Source organism: Indicator indicator, chromosome 28 (genome assembly GCF_027791375.1).
Source record: "Indicator indicator isolate 239-I01 chromosome 28, UM_Iind_1.1, whole genome shotgun sequence".
NCBI lineage: Eukaryota > Metazoa > Chordata > Aves > Piciformes > Indicatoridae > Indicator > Indicator indicator.
In genome coordinates, this window is record NC_072037.1 from 8645245 (window position 1) to 8656035 (window position 10791).

Genomic DNA, 10791 nt, shown 5'->3' on the forward strand with positions numbered 1-10791 from the left:
CTAGAGCTCAGTAGATGGTCCACCACCCCGAGGGCTGCCATTTTGCACTTCATGTGGCACACGAAATGCCACATAGGGGCACTTCTTCACGTTGAGGCACACGAGCTTCTTGAGTGATGCTGTCTTAACTATTTCAAAGCCAGTTGCTCCACCAAATGTACTGGGTTTCCAGTACTCTGGGGAGCAGATGGGGTTTCCAAAAAGCCCTTTCAGGGAAAAGGGAGCTCCAATCTCCACCATGCTTTCCCCAAAAATGCCATTGGGTTGGGGTTTCTCAAGTAGCAAGCCTGGATAAAACTCCAGAGCATCAATGTCTCCATACAGCTCTTCCAGCTCTGCTGCCTTCTCTTCCTCTCCTGCATCAAGTGAACACCAGAGTGTTTTAGCAAGGGAATCACCCCAACAAGGACTGGCCTTGCTGTGGGTAACAGGAACATGTCAGTTCCTGTGACCCAGGCAGTAGCAAGCCCAGCTCCCAAGCAAGGCACTGCCCTCTGGACCAGCCATCCAGCCTCATGGGAGGATAGACCTCTGCAGCCAAGGCACCAGCCTTGTCTGCCTTGGTGCAAGGGCTACAACCAGGCAAGGCTGAGAGGGGCAGGAACAGCTATTCTGCTGGGTGAACCCAGCAGCAAGGGGATCATGGTCTTGTACCCCAGCTGTGGGCACAGAGCATCTGCACTGCGCCAGTGAAGCCCAGAGAGCTGCTGTGCAGCCCTACCTGTTAGCTCCTGAAATGACTTGTAGGGCTTCATGCCAAACCTCTTCCGATACTGATTGAACGGCTGCAGCCTCAGCTGCCGGGATTCCTTGATGACCTCAACAGCCACTTCCAAGACATTTGCATTGATGTTTTGTCCCCCACCAATCTGCAGGGTGAGAATACAAGGAGGAACACACATAAGGCACAAGGCAGCACCAGCATCTGCTCCAGGGGAGCCACTGCACTAAAGTGTCCATGTCCTGGGCACAGTGTAATGGAGACCAACATGTCATTGCAACAGCCAGAAGAGAGGGAATCACTGGACTGTGCTAAAAGCCAGCTGTAGAGCAGCCCGAGTTAAAGTTAGTCCTGCTCCAGGGCAGGTCAGGGAATGATGCAGGAGAAGCATGATGAATGGTGACCCAGTGGCCTGGAGTGAAGGGAGAAACTATGAGAGTTTAGGGTCACAGGGAGAACCCAAAGAGCAGTGGGTCTCTGCCTCAGCCTTGCTGCTCTGCACAAGCAAAGGGTCAGAAATGTGGATGTAATCGCTTGGAAGAAAGCATCCATGTGATGGCAGCAAAGAACACTGCCAGGCAAGCTTCTCCACACCCAGGCTGCTGACCCAGTCTGGGCCAGGAGATCTCAGTTTACTGCAGGCTCCTGGTGACACCATGATGGTGACTACAGTCAACAGGGCTGCCGAGGCCCAGCCTTCCTACCGTGCTTGTGAGGAGGACTCACCACATGCCCACCACGTGCTGGGCTGGGTAGAAGACTCTGTGTGACATGTGACCCTCTGCTGAGCGTTGCTGCTAAGGGCACTGCCTTCACAGTACCACCAGCATCCCTCCTGGGGTCCTACAGCCCCAGAGAAAAGCAGGACCTTACCCTGCCTGCAATCTGCTTGGAAAAGGATCCCACCAGTGCCTCCACACCATAGTCCATGAGCATGGAGGTGTTGTAGAGGAACTGCTCATAGCTGTACTCTTTGCCCTGGATGATGAAGGAGTCGGGCATCAGCCCATGCCAGTGATAGAGCTGGTTGAACTCCACCGCAATGCGATTCCGGTACTGGAACTGCTTCCCAAACAGCAGCTCAGGGTCGAACTTGAGGCTCAGGTAGTACCCACTGAGATGCTGGACATAGTCTTCTATGACGATCTTAATGGTTTCCCCTGGGCAAGAGGAGAGAAGCAGCTGGCAGCTGGCAGCAGCAGGAGCTACCAGATCTGTACTCCAAGATGTTACACATGTGCTATGGGCACTGCATCCCTCCACCCATCCACCACCTGAGAGCTTTCTGACTAAAGGCTTGTTGAGTTGGTTGGTCATTTCAGTGAATGATTATTTCACCAGCAAAGATCAGTCTGCCAAAAATGAAACAGTTCCTGAAGGAAGCTGACCTTGATATGCTTCTTGGAGATAATGTGGTGACCTGTCTTTTTTTCTGGAATTCGGTCAAAAAAGACTTTTCATGAGATTATAGTAAATTTATAATGAATATCAAAGTGAAATAATTCAAAATGAGGATGAAATTATTCTAAATTAATATTTTGATGGACCAAAGCAATGTTTTGCTATAGGGGCCACAAGCAATGATCCACAGAAGGCTACCAGAGAAACTCCTCCAGCCTCTATAAGCAGCCTGGCCACCACCCTCAAATTGAGAGCAACCAACACCCAAATCCTTGGGGCTCGCCTAGGAAGGTGGGACACAGGACTCCACTGTGCCAGTACCCTGCAGCACCTCTTGGCCTTACCAATGAGGATGAGACGAGCTGTCTGGAAGAGCTGCTCATCACTCCAGGTGGGATGCTCCCACTTCAGGATGTCACAGACACGGTTGTGCTCACGCAGCCAGAGTGTGGCATACATGCAGAGCCCTGGCAGCAGCCCAAACACCTCCTGTCCCATTGCCAGCTGCTTTTCCTTGGGGGTGGCCGATGGGTAGACCATGTGAACTGGAGCATCAGTGACCATAGGAGGGTACACCTCTCCATCCACCACCTTTCAGAAAGAAGAACAGGATGGCAGAAGGTAGAACAGGATGGCAGAAAGTGAGGAGAAAACTACCCCAGTGAGAGCCTGCTGAGATGGGACCTGCCTCCCTGCTTGCACCTCAGCTCCTCTGTTGCAGGCAGTGCAAGGACAAGAACACCCTCAAAGAATCCTGACTGCAGAATGGCTGCTGCCATCCAAACAGCTACACCCCAAAGCTTGTCCCTCTGACTTGGCATCTGTGGCCAGCAGCCACACAGGGCATCAGGCACGGTGTTTCCTGCGAGCTTCCAGACAACCTTGGGCTTCAAACAACTGTGGAGCACAGGTTGTGTCAGGCAGTACCTGGAATTTCAGCTTCCCATCTCTGAAGAGTCGCAGCTGGTGCTGCCGCTGCAGGTTGTCCCCATACACGTGCCCAAGATCCACCTGCCAAGAAAGCAGTGTCAAGGCTGCCCTGAGAGGCCCCAGTCCCCTCCTCACTCCCTGCAGGCCCCTGTGTCTCACTCACCCCATGCCCTAGTGCCTTGGTAAAGCCACGTCCCATCTTCCCAGATGTCTTGAAGAACTGGTGGGTGAAATGCTGAGCGAAGAAGGCAAACATCAGGTTGGTGCCTTGGGGATCGGCTTCAAACTTCTGCCGCAGCAAGAACCTCTCTGCCAAGAGCTGGGGGTCGGGGAGCTGCTGCTTCCCTGTGAATGATGGAGATTAAGGGCAGATGCCCCATGCTGACCCAGCTGGGTACCAGTGCTAGTGCTGGAGCTGTAGGTGAGCATTGCTGTATCTCCCATAACACCAGGCACTGACTTGTCTGCACAGACACCTTATAGCCCTCCTACACAGGCTGTGGCATGCCCCAGCAGCTCAATCTGAGCTGTCCCAGCAGTGATTTAGATGCCATCAAACTTCTCCTGCCTGTGAGACCAGCTTGGGCAAGACAGCAGTAGCATGTGACACTGCCAGTGGTGCCTTGCATTTGTGTCATGGCAGCAAAGGCTCAGGCATGGCTGGGTTGAAAACACTGATACCACACTGGGAGCAGATCCAGGGCGCTGCTCTGGTGAGTCAGCCCTGTCCCCAGCACCACATGGTGCCAGTCCCCCCAGGCCAGCCACGTACCTTTGGTGCCCATGGGCGTTGGGCAGCTGTCTGGCACAGGTGGGAGGACACGGGTAAAATAGCTGACATTGGCGTAACCCTCCCAGCTGATGTAGCCATAGTCAGAGTTGAAGGTGGGGGGGCTGGGGATGAGATTGGCACGAGCTGAAAGGAGAGATGGGAGTCACCACTGAGGGGTCCAGGGCAGCATCTCATAGGCTCTGTCCTTGGCCCCTGCTCAGCCCTCAGCGCTGCTAGAGCCCTGCTACCCCAAAACACGGAAAGGTACAGGCAGTGTGGGCATGCGGCCATCCCAGGCTCTGCTCTGAGCCTTTTAAAGGCTGCAGTTCCTCACAGCAGAGGAGGGCTCGTACTAAAGTGCCAAGTGGATTCTTGGATGATGGATGAGATGACAACCACATAGAAATGGTGAAACCAACAGCCGGAGCCTTGCAAATGTGTCGCTACGGCTCCAAGGGCTGGAACCTAAATATTTATGCAAAGTGATGAATGTGGGGACATGAGTAACCAGGACCATATTTCCATAGGCTGCTTTCTGTGCGGCTGCTGAAGAGCCCTTTGGCCCAGGGAGAGCAGTGTGCTGTGAGCCGCCTGTGTTTTCCAGCTGGCTGTTAGCCCAGAGCATGGCTGAGGACACACAGCTGGGGACATGTGACTGGGGACACACAGATGGTCCAGCCTGACCACCTCCTGTACCCTGCTGCTGCCTGGCTGGGCAGCCTCCTCTGAGAGGGTGATGCGATGACAACCTCCCTGGGTCTCTTGGTGAGGTGCCTCAAACCTGGTGCCCACCATGGCCATGGGATTTTCTCAGCATCACAGCACCCATGCCACCCACACCCAGGGCATCCCAGGTCCTGCTGTACTCCAAAATCTGCTCCAACACCTCACCTGTGAGCACAAGCATCATGAGTGTGTCCCGAATGAAGGTGCTGTTGATAATGTCCCAAAACCACTTGAAGTTGGTCAGGACAAAATGGTAGAAGGCAGGACTGGGCTTCAGCAGGTCGTGGAGGCGTGTCCAGAATTCAGCTGTGGGAGACAGACCAGGCAAACAGCTCACCCTGCTAAAGAAACCCACTGACGACCCCAACCCACCCACACTGTTGCTGGTGAGAGCAAGAGCTGCAGGCACCGCATGCCACCCAGAGACCCATCAGTGTGAGAGGTCCTCTGGGCTAGAAGGACTTACGGGAGGTGCAGTTGTCCCCAAAGTATCCTGTCCGTGTACAGTCACACTCGTACCCTTCCAGGCCAACTCTCACACACACTCCTTGGTTCTGGCAGGGGAAATAGCAACAGGGATTCACTGCAGGGAGAGAGAGATGTCACTGTCATAGAATCATTAAGGTTGGAAAAGACCTCTGAGATCATCAAGCCCAGCTGTCTACCCAACACCACCATGTTCACTAAGCCATGTCCTGAAGGGCCATGTCTACAGGGTTTTTGAACACCTCCAGGGATGGTGACTCCACCACCTCCCTGGGCATCCTGTCCAATCCACACTGTCACCTTCCTTGTGGAAGTTAACAGTGTCTGAAAAACTTGGGATTGCTAGAGGAACTGTCCGCATCCTCTGTCCACACATCCACAGGTGCTGCAAGCCCCAGCCCCAACTCAGGCTGTTGATGTGCCCTGCCTGGTGCCCCATGCCACCGTCGGACCATGTCACAGTGGTCTCCTGCAAGACTAGGGCTGTGGCCTCGCACACAGGGGCTGCTGTGCCCCTGAAGCCCCATCAGAGGACAAAGCAGGGCAGACACGGTGCTGGTGTTAATAATAACAGCAACTGTCAGGGCTGAAGTTTGCTTTGGCAAGCGGCTCCTCCACCATGCCAAGCGGATGAGAAGGGCTGACCCCTGGGGTTGTTCCCCCAGCTTCTGCCCAGCCCCTTCCTCTGCCGCCTCGGTGCCCCAGCCTGCCGGAGTGAGATAAAGGCCCCTTCCCGCCCATCCCACAGCAGCAGGATCCTGTGGGACAGAAGGAGCTGGGAGCAGTGCTGCCAGCAAGCTGGGCTGGTCCTCACAGACCCAGGGTGGGGCCTTTGTGCCAGGAGAACAAAACCACCAAGAGACAAGACCTCCTGGAGCACTCCTGGCTGAGGGGTTCAGTGTGCATTAGCACAATGATGGTGCCCAGGCCCACTGGGACCCGCAGGGACACGGGTGCAACACAGACTGCTCAGCTCTGGTGCTACTGGCTGTGGGGATGACCAGCACCAAAAGGGACCAAGAGCTGTTCCTGGTGTGCCCAGTGTCATGGCTAATAAAGTAATGTTTCCTGGGCCCATTGGTTGATGCACATGGACTCTGCAGGACCTGGTTCAAATTCTTCCAGAATTTGGGGACAGGTTCCAGCACTGGGGTGGAGGAAAAGGCACACACAATAGAAACCACATTTTTTTCCGAAGGAAATTGCAGCTAAAAATTAACATCTTTGAAAAATAAAGCTACTTCTGTGGAGTTGCTCAGACTCCCAGCTAGCCACAGACTCAGGGCAGGGCATTAGCTGCCCAGGAGTCCAGAGCTTGGTGAGCAGTTCTGACCCTGCTGTGCTCAGCCATGTGACCCTAAATCCCTCACATCATGGGGGCTGGCTTGCGAAGATACACTCAGCCCCTAGCTCTTCCGTCAGACTCCCTTTCATCTCCCATCTTTTCAGGTATCCAGACAGGAAGCAGCAGGCATGTTCTTATTTATCTCAGACAAATTGAGGTCAGACCACCTGTTTGTTTTTTTGCAAGACAGGAATTCTGCAAAGGGCGCCATGTTGCAGCACAGCTGGTGCATCCTCTACTGCATCCTCTGGGCTGTGCCTGCACCGCCAGCTCTGCACTCAACTCTGCTGCAAACACTGCAAATGCCCAACAGAGCAGCCCCATGCTGAGCCCATTGGAACCAGGGGGATGTGAAGCTGGAACAGGCACAAGGCCAGAAGGATGCTCCATGCCACCAGGTCTGGCATGGCAGGTCACGCCTTGCCCCATGTTTCCAGCTGTCATGGGGAGTCAGGAGATATTCACTTTGCCAGAGATCTCCCCAGTGCAGGGCTCAATGGCTTGCTGTAGCTGAGCACTCCTCCAAGGTGGGTTTGGCAGCACGCCGGGCTTGGCCGAGCTGCCTCATCCCACGGTTCACAGTGGTGTCAGCGCCGCAGGGTCCCAGAGGTGTGGTGGGAGTGGCATGTTCCAGCTAAAAGGGTGGGAGGGGGATGAAGCATGTCCTGATCTGCAACAGCAACCCCCTCATGTCCTTCTGGAGCCTCCCTCCCGCAGCGCCTCTGTGCCTCTCCCCAGCCAGGAATCCTGCACCGGCCCTGGCGGGAAGGCTCCAGGTATGGAGAGAGCTGCTGCCAGCCTCCGTGCTGGAGCACGGCCCCCTCCGTGACGGCACAGCTGGTGGACACGCTCGATCACCGCTGAAAAATGCCAGATTTTGGGGACAACATCCGCTCTGCAAACCGCAGCCAAAGCAACCTGGGGTGAATCACGGCCAGGCTGGAGCCGGGATTGCTCGATGGAACACAGCTTCACGGCCGCGGGCTTTGAAGACGATGAAAGGCTCCCGCACTGTTCTGATTCAGGGAGGCTTCCTCGGGCCCAGGAGCTGTTCACAGCACAGTCAGTGCAGCCAGATTGTCATCTGCAACCACTTCTGGCAGCATCATGAGCAAAAGCAGTGTTCCAGGGCTGCAGCTGCTCACCACGTGGGACTCAGCAATCCTCCTCTGTGCACCTGAGCCAGGCTGCCAACCCCAAAGATGGGCTGTTTGGGGTCAGCCAGGCTGGCTGGAGGGTGTGATGTACCCTCAGGGTTCTTGGTGTGGCAGCAGCCTGGGTTGAAGCTCCATGAACCCCACTGCAGAATAATTGTGCTGAGAGGAGGTGTTTGACCACAGACTGTAGAAACAGGCATGAATCAAAAGTGGTTCTGCCAGAGGTCCCTGTCTGTCCTCACTCAGTGGGGTCTGTGCCTGGCCTGCCCTGCGGCCAGAGCTTGGGCAGTGATGTTTAGGTGCTACTGCACCTCCCATTCACCTGAGCTTTGGAATGGCTGTGAAGAGGATGGTCAGGTTTATTTTGCTGTAACACTTGGACAAAACTGCACCCCTGAAGGCAAGCCAGCAGCCAAGGGCAGTATCTGCAGGGGAAAACATAGAAACACCATGGGACCGGCTTGGCTCCAACCACAACCAAAGGAAAAGTCTACAGAGAGTAAATATCACTGTTCAGAGCCAAGGTGCAGTCAGCAAGGAGTCAAGTAGAACTGCTCCAAGCAGCAGAGTGAGCAGGAGATACCAGTCTCAGCCCAGCATCCTGTTATTTGGTGCTTGAGAGCAGATCCGAGGGCTAGATTAGGGCTGCGGTCCAGATTAGAGCCGTGGTCCTCCCAGTGCAGTGCTCCTCCTCCCAGGAGCCCAGTGGTTTTGCTAACAGCACCTCAGGGCACAGTGCAGTTCCCCTAATTCCTCAATCAGATATCTTCTTCCTTAATGGAGGCTTGGAAGAGAGTTGTCCTTTCATGTATATCCCAGTTATCTTTTTATTTCCCTCCATAGAGTGAAATTTGCTTTGATCTTGGCATGCAACAGCCAGTCAGCTCCAGGTCATGCCTGCACCATCCCAGTGTGCATCTGTCTCAGCTACTTTGGGCATGTGGGTCCCCACTAGGTCTCCAGGTCCTCTCCTGTGCTCAGGGCACAGAGGTGCTGCTCTTGGCTGTCCTCAACTCCCAGCAGGAGCTTCTCAGGGAGATATGACCCATACTGGAACATGGCCGAGCTGCAAGGGAGACCATGCAAAGCCTGTCCCTTGCTTGTCCAGCTCCATCCCATGGGGTCCCTCCTTTAGTGCAGATGTGCCCAGTGAGCCCCACAGCAGGGTGCCCGTTGCCTTCCCAGCACTGCCCCTCCTCCTGCAGCACTCACTCCTGTTGCTCCTGGTCTCTCCCTACAGCCTGAGGCTGAAAAACTCAGAGGGGTACAGAGTGGCTTGGCCATGCTGGGGTCACCCAACCCTGCTGTCCCTCGTAGGTGGACCTGACAGCTCCTGCCAGCTTGCACCCTGCTCAGATCAGGTCAGTTCTCACATTGTCCCACTTCCCCTGCCATGGAGGGGTATCTGCTCAGCCTGTGCACATTCTGGGGGCTCTTGGATTTGGGCACATCCGACAGCCCCAGCAGACTGTTGGAGATGGGGTCACCACCAGCACTGTCTGCACCACAGGTGGCTAGAGCTCCACTGAGGGATGCAGCCCACATGCCTGGGCTGGGTTTGCTGAGAACATCAGTGAGGAGCTGTAAAACCTGAAAAGGGCCACAGCGTTTCCCTGGAGGGCAGGAGGTAATTTCATGGAAGAGGGACTGGAGTCAATGCCACATTAAGGACCTGGAGGAAACTGCACTGTAGGGTGTAGGGATGGACTTGATGGGATTTGAGATGTGGTTTTATTTTGCAACATGCTCTGTGGATGCCTGCCATAAGCAGCATTACTCCTTGGCATCCCCTGGTGCACAGGAAGCCTGAGACCACCATGGCTGTGCCAGCATATGGTGAACTGCTGCAGCATGTAGACATGGAAATGAACGGATGGCTCAGGCCACTGGAGCCATCCCTGCTGCTCCCAGCCCTCCACCCTCACCCCTAAACTGCAGTCTCACCTGGTATGTGTTTGGGGAGAGCAGGGAAGGGCCCTGTCTGCCAGTGCTCATGGATATTGTCTCGTTTCTTCTAAGGAGCCCTGCCCCAGATGGGTGCTGCTCCTTAACCCAGTGGTGGGACCACCCTGGGCTGGCCTTGCTCTCATCCTAACTAGGGCCTCTTGGGACAGCACTGGTCTTGGCGGGGACCTCTTGGGACAGCTCTGTCGTGCAGCCACACTTGGGCCACTGACAGTTCCTCCTGCCCCTGCGTGTGGTCCCTGCATGGCCACAGCGGGAGGTACCAGGGAAGTTTGGTCTTCATGGGTGACTTTGCTCTCTGGTCAGGCGTGACGAGCCAAACCCTGCAGCTCCTGGGACTCTGTCCAAGGCAGTGTCCTCGGGGCTCACGCTGCCACTGCCCTGTCCTGCGCCCCAGGCACTGTGTCCGGGTCCGGGCAGCGACAGCGTGACGACCATTCCGGGGTGGTGGGCACGATCCTGCCTTGGGAACCCCCGGGAGCAGGGACCCTTCCCTCAGCCCAGGGGTAAACTTGCCGACCTCTCCCGGCAACCGCTCCGCGACTCCTGCGCCTCCGAGAGGTGCACCTTTGGGACCAGGTCCCCCCGCATTCCACGGTACGGAGCCCCCGGGGCCCGGTCCCGCCTCGCTCCCCAGGTCCCTCCCGTGCGGGATGTCGCCACTCCTGCCAGTACCGAATCCCGTGGGACTCCCTCCCGGTGCCGGCTCCCTCCCCGCATACCGGAGCCGTCAGTCGCGGCGCTCCCGGCGGCGGACAGCAGCAAAGCGTGGACGAGGAGCAGCCGCAGCCCGGCCAGGCACAGTCTTGCGGCGGGAGGGTCCCGGGCCCGGCACCCACCTCCCATGGCGAGACGCAGCTCCGCCGCGTACCGCCGCCGTCCCTGGCGCGGCCCCGCCGCCCCCGCCCCCGCCGCGCCTCCCCCCGCCTCTGACGGGACGGAGCCGCCTCCAACGGCCCGGCCCGCCGAGGGAGGCTGACCCGGCCCGCGCACCCCTCCCGGGGCATCCCGTGGCCACCTTTGGGTCCCCGGCCATGTCCCGAGTTCTAAGTCCCCCGGGAGCCCATTCCCAGGCCCCCCAGTGTCTCTCTCAGTTCCCACCTCCTCGAGCATCTCCATAGCCATCTTCTGGCCCCCATGTCCCCCTGCATCCCCGTGTCCATGCTCTGGTCCCCATATTCCCCAGCATCCCCATGCCCACAGCCTGGTCCTCATGTCCCCAAGGACCCCCATACCCTGAGCCATAAGCTCCCTGCCTGAGTCCCCACTCCCTGGGGCACCCTGTTAC

At 56.6% G+C, this 10791-nt stretch overlaps 1 protein-coding gene across 1 annotated transcript; it reads right to left on the minus strand.

Annotated features, from left to right (window-relative positions):
* On the minus strand, positions 1-10349 carry PTGS1 (prostaglandin-endoperoxide synthase 1). Its single transcript, XM_054393604.1, has 10 exons — positions 10226-10349; positions 5017-5133; positions 4716-4856; positions 3825-3968; positions 3216-3397; positions 3050-3133; positions 2467-2713; positions 1595-1881; positions 722-869; positions 1-356 (listed from the first exon to the last, which is right to left on the minus strand). The coding sequence occupies exons 1-10, from the start codon at positions 10347-10349 to the stop codon at positions 1-3; spliced, it is 1830 nt and encodes a 609-aa protein (XP_054249579.1).
* Positions 10350-10791: the final 442 nt, after the last annotated feature.